The sequence below is a fragment of the Geotrypetes seraphini genome, chromosome 14 (assembly GCF_902459505.1).
Source record: "Geotrypetes seraphini chromosome 14, aGeoSer1.1, whole genome shotgun sequence".
Classification (NCBI taxonomy): domain Eukaryota; kingdom Metazoa; phylum Chordata; class Amphibia; order Gymnophiona; family Dermophiidae; genus Geotrypetes; species Geotrypetes seraphini.
Window position 1 is genome coordinate 13,089,134 of NC_047097.1, and position 26,106 is coordinate 13,115,239.

Below are 26,106 nucleotides of genomic sequence, written 5' to 3' on the forward strand. Positions count from 1 at the left end.
AGCTGAGACCCTGGGGAACTGGATTTGATTCCCCCTGCAAGCTCTCTGTGACTCTGGGCAAGTCACTTAACCCTCTGCTGCCTCAGATACATAACATACCATATTTTTCCGCTCCATTAGACACACCTGACCATAAGACGCACCCTAAATTTAGAGGAGGAAAACAAGAAAAAAACCCTTCTGAACCAAATTCTCCCTGCTAGGCTCTGCACCCAACCCCGCACTCCTTGCCAAGCTCTGCACCCTGTCCCCACTCTGGCGGTCTAGCGGTAGGCTGGGACAGTGCGGACAGGGCAGGCAGGCCTAGTGGTTGGCAGGCAGGTAGGGTCAGGGACAGGGCCTATGCTTCCAGACAGATTTGTTAGGCCATCAGGCAGCCAAGTGGTATAAATTAATATCTGAATATTTGGCTCAGCCCTAAGGAAGTCCCTGATTGGCTCAGGCCCCTCTCAAGGGGGGAGGAGCCCGAGGCGCCTGAGCCAATCAGGGCTTTAGGCTCCTCCCTGGGCATCACATGATGCACCGGGGCAGGGCCTAAGGCAGAGGCAGACGCATTGCTGGAGTCAAAGGAGCAGGAGGGACTGAGCACCCCTTCTGCTCCCAGCATGGAGGTACTGGGAGGCCAGGCTGGGGAGGCCTATGGAGCAGGAGGGACTGAACACCCCTCCTGCTCCCAACTTATTGGTGCCGTACAGTGAAAGATTAGAGAAACTGGGCCTCTTCTCCCTCGAACAGAGGAGATTGAGAGGAGACATGATCGAAACATTCAAGGTACTGAAGGGAATAGACTTGATAGATAAGAACAGGTTGTTCACTCTCTCCAAGGTAGGGAGAACGAAAAGAGGGCTCAGAAGCAGTCCAGGATTGCAAAATGCATTTGCGAGCATGAAGACACACATTATGACACCATAGGGGACTCCCCTTAGGAAGACCACGGAAGACCCCGGGCAAGTCCAGAACCAATTGCTCTACAATACCCTCAATTGGACTCAGAAATAAGCTCCTGAAGTAATGGACTATAGACTGCCAAAAGACTTGGACTGTCCAACAATCCCAAAAGGAATGAACAAAGGTATTGGGATCCCAGCCACATTTCAGATAGAGAGGCGAGTCGATACCCCCAATTTTATACAATTGCACTCGAGTATAATAGGCCCTAAATACCACTCTAACATAACACTCTCAAAACAGCGTTCCCATGATCAAGCTAGGAACTCCCCACAGAGCACGCAGAATATTCCACTGGCTAAGATCCATATGAAGGTCCTGACCCCAGCTCCCTTGTATCCATGACACATCTTTGGGGCCAGTAAACTCCGACACTGAAGTTGAGCAGATCACCACTCCTTCAAAGAAAACCCGAAGGCGCTCTCCCATCGGCTGTGCGATCCGTTCCTGAGAAGAGAAAGAAAATAGTGTTTAACTTGACAATAGGCGAAAGTATCACCCCAGCGCCCGCCCAAGCGATCCCCAAAAGCATTTAGGGGTTTCAAACCTCCCTCCGCAGTCAACAGGTGTTCCACGAGACAAATTCCGTGAGCAGCCCAGCTAAGAAAAGCAGGGTTATCCCGGCCCGGCTGAAATGCTAAGTTCCCATGAAGAGGTAACTGATTTGTCACTCGGGGGTCCCCTCCCAATCTACTTATCAAGCTCCCCCACACAACACGCATTGATTTCAAAAGAATACAGGCACAAAACACAGCTAGAATTTCCTTAGCAGGCAAATGTAAGAGACTAGACAAAGAATGAGGTGCGTAAAAAGCCCGTTCAAAATCCAAAGGAGTATATTGTGTTCATCTTGCAACCAATCTTTCAGATGCCAGAGTAAACAGGCTTCATTGTAAAGGCCTAAATCGGGGAGACCGAGGCCCCCCTGAGTCCAGCCACCCACCAAATAATGAAAGCGAACTCACAGCTAACGGGAATTCCAGCTGAAACGCGATAGTAAACTGTTTAACCGAGCAAGATCCTTCTTTAACAACCGAAGTGGCAAAGTTTGCAACAAAGAGCCAACGAAGGAAAATCACCATGCGCATCAAAGCTATACGGCCCATCAGTGTCAAAGGGAGGTCACCCCAGGCCTCAAGTTTGAGCCTTGTATCCGCCAAAAGCTAAGTAATATTAAGTGAATAAAGTTATGCCATAGAGGTCAAAAGATACACCCCCAAATTCCAAAAGGAGCCCGGAGCCTACCGTAAAGGGAAGGAGTCACCCCATTGAGCCTGCAAGACCAAGGAGGATGGAAAAGCCTCGGATTTGACTAGATTTAGACGGAAGCCTGCATAGTCACCATATTCCCTAATAGTCTCCAAAAGGGCCTGCAAAGAAGAAAACAGATCTGTTAAGAGCCAAAAGATCGTCCTCAAAGGCAGTGACTTTAAAACTTTGATTTCCCAGGAGAACTCCCTTAATGTCCAAGTTCAAGTAAATATCACAAAGAAGCGGGTCAAGGGCCAATACGAATAATAAAGAAGATAGGACAGCTCTGACGGGTTCCTCTATGAATCTCAAATAAAGATGATTACAACCATTAACCCATAGAGTGGCCTGGGGCGTATCGCCAAAACAAAGCGACCCTGAAAACCATATTTAGTCAAAGTAGCATATAGATAATCCCAACGAATGCGGTCGAATGCCTTAAGAACATAAGAACATAAGAATTTCCGCTGCTGGGTCAGACCAGTGGTCCATCGTGCCCAGCAGTCCGCTCACGCGGTGGCCCTCTGAGACTAGCCCTACCTGCGTAAGCAAAGAAGGCATTGCAAGTCTAGAGATATATTCTAAAGAGAGCAAGATTTTGCGCAAAGTTTTGGTCACTGATCGACCCTTCACAAAACCAACCTGGGACTCATGAAGGAGTGGCAACAGCCAAGCCAAACAATTGGCCAGAATCTTCGCCAGAAGTTTAACATCAAAATTGAGGAGCGAGCCAGGACGATATGATTCTGGGAGGGCAGGATCTTTCCCTGGCTTTGGAAGGACAATGATCTGAGCCACATTAAGATGTTTGGACATTACTTCAGCATTGATCATCACATTAAACATAGCAGGTGCCACAATTTCAGGTTTCATAATTTTATAGTCAAATATATCTTATTGAGCAAATAGAACTGCAACAAAACAGAGGTAACAAATACAAATCAGCTCCCGCCCCAAACAATCCCAACCAAACCCCTCCCCCCAGGTCCTCCATCCAGGGTGACCTCCCTTTGACACAGTACCAAAAATATAGCAAAGAAATAGGTATGCCATTCTATACAAAATAAATCACAAAACAAAATCAACAATTAAGCACCCGGCTACGAGCCAAAGGAATCAAGGTAGTCCAAAAAGATTCCCAAGTACGCTGAAAGATGCGGCCTGGGAGAGAAGAGAGATCCTTCACATCCCTCCTTTCCCACATCAGAAGAGTAATCATACGGCAACGCCACAGGGAATAGTCCGGAGCATCAGCCTCAAGCCATTTCAGCAAAATACATTTCAGGGCAATCAGGGCACTTGAGGAAAGCTGCAGCACCATTGGTCTGAGGGAAGTAGTGAGGAACAGTTCCAAATAAGAGCAAGGGGGAACGTCGAATAGTAATATTCCAAATGCTCTCCACAAAAACAAAAATTACAGTCCAAAAGGCTTTAACAGAGGGGCAAGACCAGAACATGTGTCCCAAGCCCGCTTCCGGAGCCTGGCAGCGAGGACAGGTAGCAGTCTCACGAAGTGTGACAGATAAGCCCTCTTAGGAGAAATATACAAACGAAAAATCAACTTAAAATGTTGTTCCCAAAAGGTGGTGTATTTACGAAAGGCAGGAAGTCGACGGACAGCCTGCAAAAGAACATCAGTGGGCAGCTCAGCAGCAAGATCACGAGACCAAGCCTCTCGCAATTTAGAGTGGTCAAACAAAGGGAACTCATCCTTTAAGTGGTGATGATGGAACTTGAGGGGGACAGGAAGCTGGGAGCCAATGGTAAAGGCCGTAGACAATGTCTCTTGGCAGGAGGCTTGTAAAGAACTAGAGGGCAAGGAAGAAATATAATGGTGTACTTGCATATAAGCAAAATAATCTGTTTGGGGAAGATCAAATTCCTCTAGCAACTGAGTGAAGGATTTAGGGTTCCCATCATCATCTACCAAATGAAGTACATAATAAATACTCTTCATTTCCCACTGAGTAAAACTCAGCCCATCTATCCCAGGTAGAAAGGAGCTATTGAAGCGGATAGGAAGGAAGGGAGAGACAGAAACAGCGTGATATTTACAGATCCAGCGCTAAACCTTTCGCAAAGGACTGTGCAGCACCTTCATAGGAAGAGAATTAGGTACAAGAGAAGGAAGGGAATGAAGATAAGCGCTAAAGTGAGTAGAATAAAAACAGGAAAGCTCCAGAGAAGTATTGGTGAACGACGAAGTACCCCTAAAAAGATCATTAATGTGGCGCATGCCACAGCCAATAGTCAGATATCTGAGGTTCAATAAGCCCAAACCACCCCTGTACCATGGAGTTGTCGCCCATTTATAAGGCAAGCTGGGTCTCCTCCCAAGCCAAAGAAATCTCTGGACCAGGCGTTCTAGCCGTATCTCATCTCGGGAAGTCAGATAGAGAGGAAGGACCTGAAAGACATAGAGCCAACAGGGGACTATGAGCATGTTATACAGATGCACCCGACCTAAAAGTGAAAAGGGGAAAGTACCCCAAAGTTGCAATTTATTCTGAAGGGCATGAAACAACGGATCCACGTTTAAGCGATACAAACTAGATAAGTCCCGAGGAATAGTAACCCCCAAATACTTCAAATGGGATTCAGCCCAATGAAGGGGAAAAACTCCCTTCCACAACGCTTGCAACTCGGGTGGGAAAGGCAAGGCCAAAGATTTATCCAAGTTAAGGGAGAGAGCCGAGTAAAAGCCAAATTCAGAAATTAAATCCAACGCTAGTGGTAAAGAATCTTCAGGCCGAGTAAGAATCAAACACATATCATCCGCATACGCTAAGATCTTCAACTCAATCTCGTCAACCCGTAGGCCCCGCACCTCCGCAAACCCTCAAAGAGTACAAAGCAATGATTCCAGAGAAAGAAGGAACAACAGGGGAGATAGAGGGCAACCCTGTCGCATTCCATGAAGAATATTGAAGGAGTCAGTGCGGGACCCGTTCACCAATAGCGAAGCCCGTGGATTAGAATAGAGAGAACAAATGGCATCAAGATAAAACACGCCCATCCCAACATGTTCCAGGGTACGAAACAAGAATGGCCAATGGACGCTGTCAAATGCCTTAGAAGCATCGAGACTAACAAATAGAGCAGGGATATGGCGAGAATGACAATGAGCCAGTGCAAAGAGGACCTTCCGGACATTGTTAACCAATTGACGGCCCCGAACAAAACCAACCTGATCCTCATGGATGAGCGTAGGGAGATGGGGAGTAAGATGATCAGCCAACATTTGAGCAAAGAGTTTCAAATCCACATTAATCAAGGAAATGGGACGATAGGACTCAGGTAAGTCAGCCTCCTTTCTAGGTTTCAACAATCCATTGTGGCCCATGAGTCAAAAAGTTTGCCCACCCCTGTTCTAGTATACATTTCCATCTCCTATTCCTGTGCTCTAAATGGACTGGGAACCTGCTGAGCTGGGAAGTCTTTCATATGCAGAGAAGACAGAAAGTGTCTCTAAATAATTAATTTTAGGATACTGTGCCATGCAGGAACCTTATTGGTTTTAAAGCCATTAATTGCTTGTTAGACTCAGAGTCACTCCAGACGGCATAGCTGAAGAGAAAAAGATGCAGATAATACAGATGAGTCTATATTTTCATCCCAACTGCTTTACACAGTAAAAATGACCTGAAGGAAAAACGAAGGTACAGAATTCACCTGATGCAAACATATGAGGATCCAGTATATGACCTGTGTATCCCAAGTAAACGTTTAACAATATCATTGCATTTCAATCTCCTCCTATATTACTATAATATAATGAAAACCATTCATAAGCCTCTGTTAGGCTGAGAGCAGAATTACATTTTCCATAGCTAGTGAGTCATTAACAAGCATATAAGTCTAGTTATAAATATCTAAAGGTATAACCTTGAAGAATAAATGACAATTTTCTTCTTAGTTATTTTTCCAAGTGATAAAATACAGCATTGATAATTTCCTCAAAATTAAGCAATAATGGATAAGATTCTCATTAAACCCCCTCCCCCCCCCCCATTTTTTTTTTTTCTAAGCTGTGCTAGAGATATCTTAACACTGCCCAGAGTGCTAAATGCTCCAATGCTCATTGAATTCCTATGAGCGATGGAGCATATAGCATTCTGGGCTGTGGTAGAACTCACTACCACAGCTTAGTAGAACATATGAACATAAGAAATGCCGCTGCTGGGTCAGACCAGTGGTCCATCGTGGCCAGCAATCCGCTCACGCGGCGGCCCTTAGATCAAAGACCAGTGCCCTATTTGAGTATAGCCTTACCAGCATACATAAGAACTGCCTCTACTGGGTCAGACCTGAGGTCCATCGTGCCCAGCAGTCTGCTCACGCGGTGGCCCAACAGGTATAGGACCTGTGCAGTAATCCTCTATCTATACCCCTCTATTCCCTTTTCCAGGAGAAAGTTGTCCAATTCCCTCTTGAACCCCAGTACCGTACTCTGCCCTATCACGCCCTCTGGAAGCGCATTCCAGGTGTCCACCACACGCTGGGTAAAGAAGAACTTCCTAGCATTCATTCTGAATCTGTCTCCTTTCAACTTTTCTGAATGCCCTCTTGTTCTTTTATTTTTTGAAAGTGTGAAGAATCTGTCCCTCTCTACTCTCTCTATGCCCTTCATGATCTTGTAAGTCTCTATCATATCCCCTCTAAGTCTTCTCTTCTCCAGGGTTCTGGTTCAGCAGGAAGTTATCTATCCTTTTCTTGAATCTATGCAGGGTGCTTTCCCCTATAACAGCCTCTGGAAGAGCGTTCCAGATTTCTACCACTCTCTGGGTGAAGAACTTCTTCCTTACGTTTATACGGAATCTATCCCCTTTTACCTTTAGAGAGTACCCTCTCATTCTTTTCACCTTGGAGAGGGTGAACAATCTCTCTTTCTCTACTAAGTCAATTCGCTTCAATATCTTAGAAATGTCCCTCTCAGTCTCCTCTTTTCAAGGGAGAAGAGGCACAGTTTCTCTAGCCTTTCATTGTATGGCAACTCCTTCAGTCCCTTAACCATATTTGTTGCTCTTCTCTGGACCCTTTCGAGTAGGAATATCTCCTTTTTCATGTACGGCGACCAGTGTTGGATGCAGTATTCCAGGTTGGGGCACACCATGGCCCGGTACAGCGGCATGATAACCTTCTCAGATCTGTTTGTGATCCCCTTCTTAATCATTCCTAGCATTCTATTTGTCCTTTTCGCATGCTGCGCATTGCGCGGACGGATTCATTGACTTCTCTACAGGTACTCCCAAGTTTCTTTCCTGGGGCTCTCTCCAAGTACAGCACCAGACATCCTGTATTTGTGCATATGATTTTTGTTACCAACATGCATCACCTTGCACTTCTCCACTTTGAACCTCATTTGCCATTTCGCGGCCCATTCCTTGAGTGTGTTTATTGCGAAGACCTAAAATGACACATCTTTCTATGTCCTCACTACTCTGAATAACTTTATATCATCCGCAAATTTAATCACTTCACTTGTTGTACAAATTTCCAGGTCATTTATAAATATGTTGAAGAGCACGGACCCAAGCACTGAACGCTGTGGCACTCCACTCGTGATGCTTTTCCAGTCCCGAGTATTGTCCATTTACCCCCACTTTCTCTTTCCTATCTGCCAACCAGTTTTTAATCCATGTGAGTATATAGTAACATAATAGATGATGGCAGATATCACCCTCAATTCAATGGATCGCAATTTTTCAAAGTAGATGTTCATGCGGGACCTTGTTCAACACCTTCTGAAAATCTAGATAATACAATGTTGACAGGGTCACCCTTGTCTATTGCCTATTTACTCCCTTGAAGAAGTGCAGTAAGTTTGTCAAGCAAGTTCTTCCTTTGCTGAAGACGTGCTGGCTGGTCCTCATCAGATTGTGTCTGTCAAGGTGATCAATGATGCGGTCCTTTATCAGCACCTCTACCATCTTTCCCGGTACCGAAGTCAGACTCACTGGTCTGTAGTTTCCCGATCTCCCCTCGAACCTTTCTTGAAGATCGGCGTAACATTCACCACTTTCCAGTCCTTGAGAATCTTTCCTGATTTGATCGACAGATTGGCTATTAGTTGAAGCAGTTCAGCTATAACCTTTTCAGTTCCTTGATTACCCTCGGGTGGATGCCATCCGGGCCCGGGGATTTATCATTTTTAAGCCTATCAATCTGCCTGCGTACCTCTTCTAGGCTGACCGTCGACCCTGTCAGTTTCCCGTCTTCAGTTCCTGTCAGCCTGTCAGCTTCTGATATATTGTATATATCCTCTTTGGTAAATACAGATACAAAAGATGCGTTTAGTTTGATGGCGATGGCTTTGTTCTCCATTAGTACTCCCTTTATTCCATGGTCATCTAACGGCCCCACTGCTTCCTTCGTGGGTCGTTTCCCCTTAATATATCAAAAGAACGGCTTAAAATTTTTTTCCTCCTTGGCTATTTTTTCCTCATAGTCTCTTTTGGCCCCTCTCACCGCCTTTTAGCACTTGTTTTGATGTTTGTGCTTTTTCCAGTTTTCATCCATTTTTGTCCTTTTCCATTCCTTAAACGAAGTCTTCTTGTCTCCGATCGCTTCCTTCACTGCTACAGTGAGCCAAGCCAGTTCCTTGTTGACACGAAGTATAGACAGATTTTGCGCCTCGGTGACTGTGTCCTTAAAAAGGGACCATACTTGCTCTAGGATATTTACAATGCTTATTCTCTTCCTAATCTTCCTCACCATGACTCTCATCCCTTCGTTGTTCCCTTTTTGGAAGTTCAGTGCCGTGGCAGTCGTTCTGTTACAGGGTTAGTAGTGCTGGCGTTGCTGTTGGGGGGGGGGGGGTGTTTGAGGTGGAGTTTCCTCTATAATGGGAGGCGGAGTTTCCACACACCCTCAGAGCACTTTCAAATTGATGTCCTGCGTGCAATTGTCGGCCAGGCTCTGTCTGAGCACGGTTTTGACACATCACCGATATTACAGTTTTATATTTGAAATACCACAGAGTCTTTTGGTAATCAAGTCTTATAATATGAGAAAAGGTTTTTTGAAGTATACGCATACCTCCCTCTAGGAAAGGGGATGAGATTTGATGTACTACACTTTCTGTGGTTACATTCAAAGCAGTTTGCCTACAGGTACTTACTGTATTTTTCACTCCATAATTTAGAGAAGGAAAACAAGGGAAAAAAAACATTCTGAACCAAATCCTCCCTGCCAGGCTCTGCACCCAACCCTACTCCTTGCCAAGCTCTACACCCTGTCCCACCTCTGGTAGTCTAGTGGTAGGTAGTGACAGGGTGGGTAGGTGGGCAGGCAGCAGGAAAGCCCTGGCCTCCCTTCCTCCCTCCCCATCCCCCATCCCCCGCGCGTGTACCTTTTTTGACCTTCTGGCGCCTCACTCGCTGAAAGTGCCACACAAGGGTTTCTGGCTGCCTAGTCCCCACCGTGAATGGCAGACGCGGCTGCCGCCTCTTCAGTTTTCTCACGGCATAGTGGCACACCAGGTTGCCTGTCTGGTCCCACGCCCGGGGTGGGGATGGGGAGAGGGACGGCAAGAAAGGGAGGGTGGCAGCATTAAAATAAGTTAACAAGGGGTGGGCAATGTAGGTATTCACTCCATTAGATGCACCCTTATTTCCACCCACTTTTGGGGAGGAAAATGTGTGTCAAATGGAGTAAAAAAAATACGATATTTTGTGCATGGGGCAACATACGAATTGTCGCTGCTGGGTCAGACCAGTGGTCCATCGCACCCAGCCTAAAGGGTTAAGTGACTTGCTCAGAGCCAGAAGGAGCTATCATGGGAATTGAACCCAGTTATGCTAGTTCTCAATCCACTGTGCTGATCATTAAACTACTTCTCTTCTCCAGCAGAACAGCAGAGTATAATGCTACCACCTTCCACCAAGCAGAAAGAGAGAGAAAAAAAAATCTCCCCCTACCTTTTGTTGTTTAATATCTCTATTCCATTTGTTTTCAAGGTATTTTTTTTACTATGTACCCATTTCTCCCGTTTCTGTTGTCTGGGATTAGACTTAGAACTGTTTCTGTATATGCTTGAAACCCTCCTTGGGAGTAGGTTTCTGACAGAGCTTAGAAAGTGGTGTTTGAGAACAGTGGATTTAAAACCAGTTATGTGTCTGTGTTAAAAACTAAAAAAGGGTTTCTGTCTAGCATTTATCTGACTGCAGGAGAATTGTATCTAATTTATGAAACTCACATGGCTGAGCTGCACAAAGGTTTGGTTAATACCCTATGCAAATTATGCACTGAGGGATGAACATTCACATACTTGGGTGACATGTTATGCATTTTAAGAGATTTTTCATGAGTGGGAATAAAGCTTGTGGGTGCAAAGGAATATGGGGACATGAATGGAGCAGAGCTGAGTCAGAATAGGTGAATTGGAAATCCACTCCCCATGAATTCAAAGGAGGGAGAAAATTGGGGGAAAGCAAGCCCAGGAAGTTTATGCTACATAGAGTGATATCTGCGCATTATACTCATTTGGGAGGTAGCTCTCAAGATGGGATACTATGTCACTGGCTAATACAGAGCTTTTTTTTTTTTTTTTTAGAGCTGGTATTGTGTGTACCACTAGGAGGGCTGGTAACCAGGACTCCAGCAGGGAACTACTCCAGAAACTCCTTTCAAAAAAGAGGAAGGCTACTGGAGTGTAGATTGGTACTAGTAGCCCAACGGAAGTGCCAAGCCACTGGGGTGCAATTGGCACCAGTGGCCCAACAAGAGAAAAAGCTCCCTTGAGACGAGAGACAGAAGTGGAGTACTCTTTGAAGGGCTGGGGCCTTCAGAGCTAAGGGATAACCACCAAGAGGCTTCCATAGGGGCAGGCCTACTGGCCAGGAAGGATTGGATGAGAGCATTAGAAAGAGGGATCTAGGTACACAGCCATGCCCAACTAGTGACTAAGTCAAGAAACTTGAGAGGAGCCTACAACTACAGTATTGGCAGTTAGAACAGAAAGGCACAAAAGGTTTTGGAAATGCTGAATTTGAACTGAGAATTAAAGGTACAAGAGACTATAAACCACGGATATGAATACCTGAATAGTATATAAACGCCTTTGAATTAACTGCACAAATATTGGTTTAAGTGTAGAAGTATTGGAATTGTTGAAAGCTATTCCTGACAATTTGTTTTGTGATTAGGTCTATGTACATAGTTCAAATAAATAAGTTTTAATTTATTCGCCAACCTTGTTCACAGAAGTTGTTTTGGATTTTCCCGGGGGGGGGGGGCGAGAAGGGGGCAAACCCATTTTCTAACACTTCTTTTTCCCAGGTGGAGGCCCCGAGTGCTAACCAAGTGAGGGACCAACAGAGACTGCTTTTGGCGGACTCCAGCCAGATCGGGCCTTGGACCCAGAAACAACCTGAAGGGGGGCGTTACATGCTTATTACCATATTTAGTACTTGGGTTGTACATCGTCTTGATGTAGTGGTCTAACAAATTCCAAATAAAAAAAGAAATCATTCAATCAATCCATATATGAAAGGGTTATTCACCTATTAGCTCAGTTCAATACCTTGTTCTATATATTCCATCTGTTCTGAGCCAGTAGAAGCAGAGCATCCTATTCAGGCTCCAATTCTATGTTTCCCTCAGTTTTTCCTGGGTTTGTAGGATTCAGATAGAGGGTTTAAAGGAGACTGTTATTCTCCCACCCACCTCCTGATAAATCTGTGTGGTTTATATGGGTCCCAGACAACTGATTCTTTTCCCCCAATCTTTCTTGCCTTGGCAATTTGCTGAGTTACGAGTATTCTGCCTCTTTGATTTTTCCTCCGGTTCGAGGCTGTACTCCAAAAACGTTCCAACAGCGGCTACTTGCTTACCAGGCGGCAAGCTGGGACAGGGAACTATGTTCTTTATTCCTAAGGTCTTGTTCTTACATTCATTTCAGAAAATTATTAAAATCGATACTATTCACAAGATTTCTAGAGAATTAAAAAAAGGTTAATGTCTAATCTGTAGATTGCTGGGATTGTCCAGTATTTTTACTTTTTGTGAATCGCATCAACCCAAGAGGTTATGTGGTTGTTCACTCAAACTTTAACAGCCCGCAAACGCTCTTATTCACAGTCTATACCCAGATTTTGGCACATCATCCCACATCCATTAGATTGCTAGACAATCTATGGAACTTCAGGAAGGCCGTGAAAACCTTCCTCTTCACAAATCCAGCTCCTTAATGTCCAACGCTACTCACGAGCTCCATAATGACCGACGCTACTAATGGGACCTAAACTGCCGACCATCAATCATGTACTCGCTTACAACACTAAAACCTTACTACAATTATGTTCTGTTCTGTTAGTACAGTGAATGCTGTCCTAAATCTATGCTATGCCATGTAATATCTTCTACCAATGCCGCAAATTCTTTTAAGCTATGTCTGCCAAAAATGTCTTTCAATAATTTTGTCCTTCTATACTGTGAATGTACCTTTGTAACCCGTTCTGGGATCCTTTGGGAGGTCTCATCTGAAAGCTCTTGCCAGCCAAAAATAAAAAATGAGGCCTAATATCTATTTCCCATTCAATCTATGGAAAAGTTAGTGTTATATTGACACATGTTTCTACGCAGAACTGTTATAGAGAGCAGTTTAATGCTATTTTAATGAAAGCAGTGAAAGCAAAATGCTGTTTATACTGAATGAGACATACAGTAATAGTGTCTTTGATGACACATCTGTTCATCAGTGGCTTTTTCTATGTATGAAGGAATGTAGACCAAGGTAATAAAGGAAATCTTGATTGTTAAATAAGCTTCCTTGTGCTGCTATATTACTTTTGAGTTCTAGAACACTTATAATTGCGGCCTTAGAACAAAAGAACATAAGAATCGCCTTACTGAGTCAGACCAATGGGCCATCAAGCACAGTAGTCCGTTCTCACGGTGGCCAATCCAGGTCCCTAGTACCTGGCCAAAACCCAAAGAATAGCAACATTCCATGCTACTGATCCAGGGCTAGCAGTAGCTTCCCCCATGCCTTTCTCAATAACAGGCTTCAAAATGTGTTTTCTTTCTTTTCCAATTGCTGCCCAATGACTAAAATATAATAAGTTTTTGCACTTGCTTCATCTTAATTGCAAAAGTTAGGATGCACTAAGGGCATCGCCTATACAATAAATGCAGGGGGCATTCCTAGCATACAGGACAGACAGATGCTTCCCATGTTATATGCATTGGCAGAGAGTGCGGGAGCCCAAACGTGCAACACGGTGACAGCCCAGTACAGGTCTTCTACAGCGGTTAAATTTGATACCTTCATGATTCGATCCCTATGCCCCAAAGCAGATCCCCTGATCCCTCCATGATCCAATCTCCCCAGCACACACTCCTGAACTCTCCATGATCCACTCCCCCAAGAGCAGACTTCCAATTCCTTCATGATTTGATCCTCCCCCCAGAGCAGACTCCTGATCCCTCCAAGATCCAGTCCCACCCCCCATTCAATTCCCCTTTCCAGAGCAGAATCCGCCCCAATATGATTCTCCTTATCCGATTCTCTCTGAGCAAACCCCCAGATCCAAATACCCCAGTTCTGCACTAATAGCTTTCACACAGTAAAGTCTGCACCATTTAAAAGGTCCCCACAGTGAGGGTTACTAATCTAATCCTTAGGTTTGTATACCGCATCATCTCCACGTTCGTAGAGCTCGACGCGGTTTCTGGAAGCACTGAAAAAATGAACAGAGAAAATGACAAGAATTAATGTTCTTAACTTGCAAGTAGACAGAGATATCACCGATTAATTAAATAAGCACTTCACTTATCTTTATGAATGGTTCAGAGGTCCCAACATGGCCCCGTTTTGGAATCTGCTTCAGGAGACCCGATTAAACGCTTACAAAATTCTCTGTGGAGAAACAGTGTCATCAATCTCCGTGATATTGTGGTCATATCTGCAATGCAAAAATAAAATAAATCATTAGAAAACAGCATACGCTAAGTAGACAGATGTTCATGCCCACATAGCAGTGCAAATTGAACAAAGTCGTTGGCAACACATGAAGATAAAAAGCACATATCTATTACATACCGTTTTAGAATGTAAAAAAATTTTCAACTGAAACAAACGCTGACATCCGATCCTGCTTTTAAAAAGAAAGGGGAGGCTCTAAGCGTGCTTTTCCGTGTTGACGTCACTCTGTTGCATTCACATTCCGGAAGATACAATAAAGTTGAGACTTCCAAAACAGAAATTCAATGTGGAAATGCTGATGAAACAAAATACAATGGGACCCCTGAATCATTCATAAAGATAAGTGAAGTGCTTATTTAATTACTCTGTCTACCTGCAAGTTAAGAAAATTATAATTAAGAGAAGAAGAAATATTTATTGAAACAGGTTTACAAAGCTATAACGAATATACATTCAATTTACTTTGGTCTCAGAGAGTGATCATTTATATGAAGTTCGCAATGCCTGGAAGGTAAACTCTCATTGTGAGGGGAAGTCACCCCTTTCAGGAGTTTCATACCTCTGAGCGTAATACAAAATATTTTTTGATTTCTCTCTGTAGACAGTCTATCAATTGAAGCCAGTTTTACTCATTTAAAACTATGCATTAGACAGCAATATCTTGTCATTTATGATCATTTTTACACTTCACCCCGTCCCATCCCCACTGTATTTTTCCCCCAGATACTAGGTAACATGTCCTGTATACCAAGTTTGGTTGCAATCTCTCCATGCGTTTCAGAGTTAAGCTGCCAAAACTATGCATTAGACAGCAATATCCTGTCATTTATGATCATTTTTACACGTCACCCCGTCCCACCACCACAGTATTTTCCCCCCAGATAGTAGGTAATATGTCCTGTATACCAAGTTTGATTGCAATCTCTCCATGCGTTTCAGAGTTACGCTGCCAAAACTATGCATTAGACAGTAATATCTGTCTTTTATGATCATTTTTACACGTCACCCCGTCCCACCCCCACAGTATTTTTCCCCCAGATAGTAGGTAATATGTCCTGTATACCAAGTTTGATTGCAATCTCTCCATGAGTTTCAGAGTTACGCTGCCAAAACTATGCATTAGACAGCAATATCCTGTCATTTATGATCATTTTTACACGTCACCCCGTCCCACCACCACAGTATTTTTCCCCCAGATAGTAGGTAATATGTCCTGTATACCAAGTTTGATTGCAATCTCTCCATGCGTTTCAGAGTTACGCTGCCAAAACTATGCATTAGACAGCAATATCCTGTCATTTATGATCATTTTTACACATCACCCCTTCCCAACCCACAGTATTTTTCCACCAGATAGTAAGTAATATGTCCTGTATACCAAGTCTTGTAATCTCTCCATGCATTTCAGAGGTATGCTGCCAAAACTATGCATTAGACAGTAATATGTCGTTTATGATCATTTTTACACGTCACCCCGTCCCACCCCCACAGTATTTTTCCCCCAGATAGTAGGTAATATGTCCTGTATACCAAGTTTGATTGCAATCTCTCCATGAGTTTCAGAGTTACGCTGCCAAAACTATGCATTAGACAGCAATATCCTGTCATTTATGATCATTTTTACACGTCACCCCGTCCCACCCCCACAGTATTTTTCCCCCAGATAGTAGGTAATATGTCCTGTATACCAAGTTTGATTGCAATCTCTCCATGCGTTTCAGAGTTACGCTGCCAAAACTATGCATTAGACAGCAATATCCTGTCATTTATGATCATTTTTACACATCACCCCTTCCCAACCCACAGTATTTTTCCACCAGATAGTAAGTAATATGTCCTGTATACCAAGTCTTGTAATCTCTCCATGCATTTCAGAGGTATGCTGCCAAAACTATGCATTAGACAGTAATATGTCGTTTATGATCATTTTTACACGTCACTCCATCCCACCCCCACAGCATTTTTCCCCCAGATAGTAGGTAATATGTCCTGTATACCAAGTTTGGTTGCAATCTCTCCATACGTTTCAGAGTTATGCTGCCAGAACTATGCATTAGATAGCAATATTTGTCATTTATGATCATTTTTACACGTCATCCTTCCCTACCCCACAGAAGTTTTCTCTCCAGATAGTAAGTACTGTAATATGTCCTGTATACCAAGTTTGGTTGAAATCTCTCCATGCGGTTTAGAGTTATGCTGAAACATACATACATCCGATTTTATATATATAGATTATCACAAAAGAAAATGATTTTGTTCCATTCATTACTAGAGACAAAAAGTCTTTAAACTTGCATGATCTTAACAAGGAGAATGTCAATTCACTAACGTAAACCAGAACTGGAGATTTACCACCGCTCAGCTAAAACCAGTTCTTGCAGATGTACATTCTAAAACATGACTTATTCTAATCAATAAATAGAAAATAAAATTATTTTTCTTACCGTTATAATGTGGTTGTTTTGTTTTTCTAATTGTCTTGATCACAGTCTCTGGTTTCCTTGGTCTTCTCTTAACTCTCGAGCCAGGGTCTCTTTTTCTATTTGCCATCTTGTGTCCCTGCTGAGTATCCCCTTTCTGTGTCTGTATTCTTGCCCTGTCCAGTATCACCCTTCTGTATCCCCAGTCTTCCTCACATGCCTATCATCCTCTGTGTCCTTCCCCATCTCCATCATCTCTCCCTTTGGCTTCCTTTGCTCCTGTCCTTCTCCCTAGGAATTCTGCAAATGTCCCGTGGGGGTTCAGTATTTCTCCCTCTTCCTTCTTCTCCCACAGGTATCAACATTTTCTTCCCTGCCCCTAGGTTCCACTATCTCTCCATCATTTAGCCCTCCACCCTCCCCCCACTTATGGTATGGCATCTCATACACTTTCCTTCTCTCTCTCCTCCCAGTTGGCATCTCTGACTCGCTGCCATTCTTGCTCTCCCCTCCCCTATTCAACATCTGCCATATGCTCCCATCCTCCATCCCTTCCTCTCAATTCTCAATGGAACTGGCAACAGCAGCAGCAGCCAAAAGACTAAAAGCAGATGACTTCTGGGTGGTCCACAAGCCTTCCTTTTACCGATTCCACCTCCTCTGATTCTACTTCCTATTTCCAGAGGGGTGGTACAAAAGAAGGAAATCCCCCATGGACTGCCCACAGCTGCTGCTGCTGTTGGTGATGTTGAGAATTGAGGGCAAATTTAAAGGACCAAGGAGGTGGGGGGATGGAAACGAATGACAGATGTCAAACCGGGGGTGGGGGAGGAGGGAAGTATGTTAGAGATACTGAATGGCTTGGGGAAGGTAAGTGCTTCTTTTTGGATGGAGAGACACCGACGCATTCACACACACAGTTTACAGAGCTTTGCAAGTTCAAATTTGGCCCCTGAGGAAGGCGATGGTATCGCCGAAACTCAGATCCTACTCGGGACTTTGTTGTTTTGGAACTTTATTTGTTTTAAGACTTGTTATGAAACTTTGATACAAATTGCAAATAAAGGCTCAATGACCACAGGTTGGATGTGACATCTCCAGAACTTCTCTTTGTTGATTTTGCTTTGCCTCGAGGCCTGGTACCTTCTTTTCTATTTCTATAAAAAGACATTAACTATTTTTTCTGAGGCCCTCTAAGTACCACAATGTGGCCCTGCATAGGGTTTGAGTTTGAGGCCACTAAGTTAAACTATATATTATCATTCAGCAGAGGGCAGATGGAGTCAAATAGCGGGAATTAGGAGAAAAATGCTCTGTTTACCACAAAGCTAAATAGACAGAGATTGTGTAGCATGTTACCCACGCTGAGGCTGGTTTTCTTCTCTCCTTTTATTCTGGAAGTCTCTTTGAATAATAAGATACACTTCAGTGTAGACACCTCACTGTGCTCTGCTAACTCAATCAATAGACATATCTTCTCCTGAAAAAAATCTGTTATGAAGCAGACAAAGAAAAACCTATCGCAGAGCTGGGGAGCTAGTGAACATATTTCATTTCAAGCAAGAGTGAATTCATTATATCAACTTTTGATAGTGGTGATGGAACAAAATGCCAGTGAAGTCTACTGTATGTTATCTATCCCCTGCCCTAGAAGACGATAGAATAGTCCTTGAGTAGTACTAAAATAATGAGCTTCCCTGTTCCTTTCATTGTGCATCCTCTCCCTCCTTCCACTCATGGACAGACTACTGACCTTATATATGGGCATGGACCTTATACAAAGCCTGAGAGATTTCATTTTCTTAATGGAAACATGGTTGAAACAAGAGGAAGGTGGTCTAGGGTGGGTTGGAATATATTTTTAATTTCTTAATTTGAGTGTACTTTTTGTATATAATTGGGGGAGGGGTGATTTATCTATTTGTCATATATTACAATTTAAATTGTAGTTAAGTGCTTTTATAGTGTAATATGATTGTATTATATGTTGCACTTACTTATGGCTTCAAAATGAATAATGATATTAAAAAAAAAAAAAGAAACAAGAGGAAGATAGTTATATGACTTAGGGTTTATCTAAGACGTATTCCATCTATACTTCCCCTAGGATAGGAAGAAAAGGGAGAGGGACTGCAATTATAAGCAAGTGGCCGACGATTCAATGTACAACATCTAAGTTCCCATATAAGGGATTGTTCCTATTGAAGTGGGAGGGAATGCCTACGATGTGCATGGCTTTATTCTATTGCCTTCCGGGGTTACTCGAGACTGGTATAGGATATTTCAAACAAGAGCTGAATTAGTGTTAGTGTGTCAAAACATTTTTTTTTTTTTTTCATACAGATGATTTGACATCTATTCCCATCTAACAGGGATTGGGCTGGGTAAACCTGAAATAACTAATAGAAACAGTAATATAAAAATTGTTAGTCATATCAAACATACTGTATATAAATCAAGCATATAAAAACAATTCAAACAACAGTTTTTATTATTAATTGCCTTTACCCACCACCATGGGTTCAGCCAAAAGAAGTCTTACCTCACTGGCGAAGGACGCAAGAAGACTTGAAGTGGTCCAGAGAAGGCCGACAAAAATTATGCGAAGTTTGCACCAGAAGACATATGAGGATAGACTGGAAGCCCTGAATATGTATACCCTAGAAGAAAGGAGGGACAGGGGAGATATGATTCAGACGTTCAAATACTTGAAAGGTATTAACGTAGAACAAAATCTTTTCCAGAGAAAGGAAAATGGTAAAACCAGAGGACATAATTTGAGGTTGAGGGGTGGTAGATTCAAGAGCAATGTTAGGAAATTCTACTTTATGGAGAGGGTGGTGGAATGCGCTCCCGAGAGAGGTGGAATGCACTCCCGAGAGAGGTGGTGGAGAGGAAAACGGTGACAGAGTTCAAAAAAGTGTGGGATAAACACAGAGGATCTAGAATCAGAAAATAATAGTAAATATTGAAGAACTAAGGCCAGTACTGGGCAGACTTGCATGGTCTGTGTCTGAATATGACCTTCGGTTGAGGATGGGCTGGGGAGGGCTTCAATGGCTGAGAGGGTGTAGATGGGCTGCAATGAGTTTTGATGGAGACTTCAGTAGTTGGAACCTAAGAACAGTACCAGGCAGAGCTTTGGATTCTTGCCCAGAAATAGCTAAGAAGAAAAAAAAAATTAAATTGAATCAGGTTGGGCAGACTGGATGGACCATTCGGGTCTATCTGCCGTCATCTACTATGTTACTATGATGTGGAGGGCCATTTTCAATGGGGCGTCTAAGTCAGACTTTGGACATTTCTCGTATGACATCCAAAGTCGGATGTGAAGAAACATCCATTTTGGAACAAGATGTCCCCATGTCTTTGCTATTGAGAAAGACATGGAAGCCACTGCTTGCCCTTGATCAGTAGCATGGAATGTTGCTACTCTTTGAGGTTCCAGAATCTTGCTATTCTTGGAGATTCTGCATGGAATCTTGATACTTTTTGGGGTTTTAGAATCTTTTGTTACTCTTTGGGATTCTGGAATGTTGCTACTCCTTGGGTTTTGGTCAGGTACTAGGGACCTGGATTGGCCACCGTGAGAAAAGACCATTGGTCTGACTCTGTAAGGCTTTTTTCTTATGCTCTTAATTGCCTACTTGGATGTCTTGACTGTCAGAGTATCTAGACCACCAGGACATCTAACTTTATTCACTATTTTTGACCACAAAAACGTCCAAGTTAGAAACATCCAAATCAGCACCATTTAGTTGTGGGAAGGGCAAGCACTGTAATGGACTGGCCACATAAACATGCAAATAAAGTGGTGGGGCACCTTAGAGGGCACTACTGCGAACTTCACATAAAGGGTGCCAGATATATATCTCACCATATACCCCTTATAATTTATGCTGAGCCCACCAAAACTACCCCCAAACCTACTATACCCACCTCTTTACCACCACAATAATAAATATGGCTGCAGGTAGCACCTATATAGTAGTACAGTAGGGTGTTGGTGGGCTCACACTTTCCACCATTAATGTTGTGGTTAGAGTGGCTTATGGGTCTAGTTTCTCCTCTCTGTGGTTCACCAGTCCACGCACCAGTCCACACCTGTGTGGAGTTCTACTAAGCTTTCCCATTCCGTGGAGTTCTACTAGGTTTTCCCATTCCAGGTGCTGCTGTTCTAGACACGGGTATGGACTGTTTCATTCAGATATTTTTTTTGCTGGGGGGGGAGGGGGAGTGTGGGAGGGTGACATCTTCATGCATACAGTGGTCATCTGGTCAGTTTGGTTCCCATTTTAGCACTTAGATGCTTTCTGAGCACTATACAATAATATATTGCATGATTTAATATATTTTTAAGAACATGGAAAAAAGTTTCTGTTGAAAAATGAATAGTGTTCTGGGATTGAAGTATTGAGAGTAAATTAAACAAACTATACAGTGAATTTTGCTCCTATTTTTGAAGACGATGCCAGCATTTATACCATTTTTCAGCAGATGAAAGTCTGATGCCTAAAGTTAGGTGTGGGAATCAGTGCCATGGTCTATACTATAAAAGGTGAGTGCCCTTTATAGAATGACAGCACTGAATAGTTGTGTGTCCATTTGGAGCACCATTTAAAGAATTCCCCCTTGTTCGTACTACTACTAATAATCATTTTTATAGCACTAGTAGACATACACAGCGCTAGACATCAAAACACAGAAGAGACAGTCCCTGGCTCAAAAGAGCTTATGATCTAGTCAAGACAAGCAAACTGGACAATATACAGTGCTCAGGCGGGGGAATTACAGAGGGAATGATGACGTGAGCCACTAGTCCTCAGCAGTCGCTTCTTGTTTGATCGGCCAGCCCAGCCTTCCTACTTGTGCATGCCATTCCCCTCATTTGCATGCGCGGATCAGATCGGAGGATGACAGATATTGGTGTTTAGAAGGCGGGTTGGAGTTTGGAATTGAAAGTATCTTCAAAGAAGTGGGCTTCGAGTCTGGATTTGAAGACTGCCAGAGACGGAGCCTGACATACGGTGCAGCAAACAAGAAGGGATGGAGTCTGGAGATGGCCATAGAGGAGAAGGGTACAGATAAGAGAGACTTACCCAATGAGCAGAGTGCCTGGGGGGAGGGGGGATTGAGAAAGGAGAGATACCGAGGAGCTATGGAGAGAATAAACTTGTAGGTCAGTAACAGCAGTGTGAACTGTATGTGGAAACGGAAAAGGATCAATGAAGTGACTTGAGGCGAGGGGTAATAATGCGGGCTTAACGACATTGATGTAATATGAGGTGTGCGGCAGAAATCTGCCCATGCGCCTCCCATGTTTGTCTACTTTGGAATTACATGCTTTAAGACAGGGGTGCTCAAAATGTCGATCGCGAAGGCAACGTGAGTCAATCGTGGAGCCCATCCCGGGCTCCGTGATAGAACGCGAAAGCAACTTGAGTCTACCTGCATCCTAAACGCAGTAAACAGGACGAAGAAGCTCCAGGCCGACCAGTCTCCCCCCCCCCCCCAACATCAATTCTGACTTGAGAGGAAATTCCAGGCCAGCCAATCACTGCCTGACGTTGGGGGGAGGTCGGCTGGTCGGCCCAGCGCTTCTGCGTCGGGAAGCAGGGAGAGTTGGGGCGGTGGCGGCTTGGGATCCTATTGCCCGATGGCCGCAGCAGTGGATTGGGGGGAGGGCAGGGAGACAGAAAGAAAAACAGGGGGCAGGGAAAAAGAAAAAAAGACAGACAAAGAAAGAAAGGGGGCAGGGAGAAAGAAAAAGGCCTTTTGTGAATTCGTCAGCCTGCATGCAATCGGGCACGGATCGGACCTCTGAGGAAAAAAACCCCAAAACAAACCATGAAAATAACAATTGAAAATTACTATAAAGCAGTTTGGAGTCATCTTAAGACAATGAAGAGCTACGCAACATTTTTTCCTGCATTTTTTATGGACACAAGTAAAGTGTTGGGCTTTACTTTGTTTGTTTTTATTTCGCTATTGCTCCCTCATACCGTCGGATCACTCGGTTTGGTGGCCGCTTAGAGCAGTGCAGTTTCAGTAATGCAATGGAGCATCCATAAGAGGAACTCATTCTGCAAGCCAGGATCATGCTGTCAATCCTGTAAAATTAGCAGTACATTAAATCAGTGCCTGCTGTTGAACAGAGACATTCCACAGTATTGGACAGGGGCCTTTTCACCATCACGCTGCAAATTACAGTTAGCCAATATTGTGTTTCACGTTATAAATATGTCTTTCTTTGCAGACAAGCTAAAGAGATTGTGCTGAAGTATGAAGGAAGGCTGACAAGAACAAGAGGTTATCAAGCAGCTGGTGCAGAGGTACATTTAAAAAATGGTTTATTCTTTATTAGATTCTGGATATATTGCTTTTCAGAAGCCAGCAAAGTAGTTTACAATACAATAAAAAAAAGAAAACTCAATAAAGTACAATGAAAATTGATAACCATAAATAAGCAAACAAAAAAAAAAAAAGCTTCATGGCTTCCGGCTCTACGTAGAATAGACACTGCAGGGAATTCTAATCCATAGACGGTTCTATTTCTGTCTAATACTTTAATATAGAAGAACCCAGAACAATCTATATCCGTCTGATATTTGGGCTGTTGATGGAGGCACGAGTAATATTTAAGTTCTCTTGTATTTGCTTCAAATTAGTTTGGGGATTAGCCCCTACCTATCTTTTGTCTCATTTCATGCTATAATTTATTTGCCTATCCAAAGATCACTGGTTGTAAATACAGGTCCTTTTTGGATAAGACTTTTATGTTTCAAGCAGGTAAACAGCAGTCCTGGTTAGGTAATTACATCAATGGAGCCAGGCTGACCTATGGCGCATTTCGGAAAAAAATCAAGATTGCATTGTTTGATAGATTAATTTCCTAAAGAGAAGTTATACTAATTACAATCATTTTACTCCGACTATTCTTAAGAACTATGTTGTACTTTTGCTATTTGTATTTTGTATTTCGCTGGTTGTCCAGCTCTGTTCGGTGTAAACCGCCTAGAAACCGTCTGATTGTGGCGGTATAGAAGACTAAAGTCATGTTATATGTTATGAAAAATAAAAATACACCGTAGCGCCAGTTCCAGAGTGCTGGATTTTGCCACAGGGGATCCAAGTTTAGATTCCCCTTCCACTGGTTCTGATTGGATCTGGGCATGCTGCAAAGGTGCACTCGGATACATGGAGGAAAGGCAGATTACTAGTGTTGGTTCTTGTTGACAATAAGCATTATGGAAAGTATTAATTAGCAGAGATGCCCCTCCAGACATCAGGGTGGCAACAAGGGTCTCACAGCCATCTGGGCATGCTGACTGGGTAATGAGGAACAAAGATGGGGGGCAGAAGGGGAGACATTGGGTTTCTTTTTCTTTTTTGCTGTGTGCTACATTTTAATATCTTTGCACGAATGACTTGAGAATGAAATTGTCTGTAGGCTAATCTATATATATATATATATATATAAAATCGGAGGTATGTATGTGTGTATGTGCCGCGATCACGCAAAAACGGCTTGACAGATTTGAACGAAACTTGGTATGCAGATCCCTCACTACCTGGGGTGATAAGTTCTGGGGGTCTCTCGGCCCACAACTCTATGTGGCTTGTTGAAGGGTGGGTTCACCCAACAATTTATATGTTCTTGCTCCTGGAGGTGAAACTAAAAATTGTTGTTTATAATCACGTTTTGCGTTAGTTGTATTGTATTCATTTTGTCAAATATTTCACATTATAATTTGAATATTGTACTTTTTATTAAGCTGTAAAAAAATACTTTCATTCACCACTATAAAGTATCTTTATTTGAATCCATTTACAGTGTTATTGCTATAATTAAATACCCGTGCAACGCCGGGGCATCAGCTAGTTAGTTATATGAAAAAAGAGACCTTGGTATTACAGTGCACTAATTACATTACCAAGACAAAACCATTTATTTTACATAAGACTTCCCATTTCAAACAGTAGCTCCGGATGAACTCCAGTTACAGATAACATATTTGGAATAATATAGATTATTCTGATTCTTCTTGTGCACAGAGACCAGGGCATTCAGGTATGAGAAAAATCAAAATGCCACAAATCAGAATTTGTCAAATCCCCCTCTTCTACGAAACCGCGCTAGCGTTTTTTTGTAGTGCAGAGAGAACACAGAGAGCCCCGCTGAATGGCCGCGCTGCTCCCAATGCTCATTGAGTTCCTATGAGCATCGGGAGCAGTGCGGGACATTCAGCGTGGCTCCCCGTGCTAGAAACTGCTAGCGCAGTTTCATAGAAGAGGCGGATTGTGTACATCATACATACAGCAGCCTCTTATAAAATACCTACCAGCATGATGTAGCATATTTTACTGATAGGCATGTGCAGGGGTGGATGTCACAATTATACAGCATGTAGATTCTAAAATATGCTAATCTATGCCTGCATTTGAATAATCTAGGTGCCAACATTCACACCTGCTCAAGAAAGCCTATAAGGTTTTCAAGGTTTTATTAAAAATTGGATTGATCGCCTATCAACATTCTAGGCGATATACAGTACAATTAAAATGAGGGGAACAAAATTAAAATAATTAACAAGAATCGAGTCATGGACGAGACGGACAGACAAACAGGAAACAAGAGGACAGAGGGTGAAGAATACAATTAAGGTGGATGCAATCTCTGCTACTTATGTAGTATTTTATAGATACATAGGCACCTATATGGGCAATTCTATCTAGGCACCTGTATTCATGCACCCCTTGCATGCATATCTCAAATACTAGCACTTGTGCACATATGTGTACATATGTGCATAAGCTACTTAAGTGCTAGCATGATACCTAAGCACTATTTTGCAAAACCCACTTAATTTACATAGCACATTAAGGTTGTCCAGAAAAACCTAAAGTTGGATAAACTGTGCAAATTGAAGATTTTTCCCATGAATTTGATTGTGCTTGATCAGAAAATAATATTTTAAATTTTTTTAAAGCGCATCCTGGGGTCCCTCAAAGCCACTGATTACATAAAGCACAATTTTCCTTAAAATTTGATATCATTTGTTTTGCTTAATGGAGCAAATTTCTTGGTATTATAGCTATAACTTATGTTTTCACACTCAGCAATGATACATTCATCAAAAGACATGTCAAAGGAGAGCAGCTCAGATCCAATTAGGTAGGTCAATTAGGGAGGGGGACAGGAGAGAGGGAGATGCTTGACTTCTGGAAGGGTGGAGAGAGTGGAGATATTTGACTATTAGAGTGGATGGTGCAGGAAGATGGCAAGAGGAGTTGCTGTCCTATTGGGGAGATGGGGGAGAAGGAAGATTCTTGACTGTTGTGATGGATGAGAGAGAGGGGAGATGCTGCATTATTGGTAGGGGGTTAAGGAGAGGGGAAGGGCCTGAAAATTGGCAGGAAAGGGAAGAGAGAAGATGCTGGACTCCTGCAGAGGAAGATATTGAGCTGCATGGGTGGGGATGGGAAGAGAGAAAGGAAGAATGATGCTGGTCATAGTGGAACCATGTGGGAGAGATCATTAAGAGAAGGGAGGCTTGG

At 43.0% G+C, this 26,106-nt stretch overlaps 1 protein-coding gene across 2 annotated transcripts in view; it reads right to left on the reverse strand.

Moving 5' to 3' along the window:
- Positions 1-26,106, reverse strand: part of LOC117348610 (retinaldehyde-binding protein 1-like) — a 42,058-nt gene that overhangs the window by 13,883 nt on the left and 2,069 nt on the right. For both annotated transcript variants that reach the window (XM_033920924.1, XM_033920923.1), the window contains exon 2: positions 19,091-19,208. In XM_033920924.1, the coding sequence (XP_033776815.1) occupies positions 19,091-19,208 (118 nt within the window). The remainder of the gene's footprint in view (positions 1-19,090; positions 19,209-26,106) is intronic.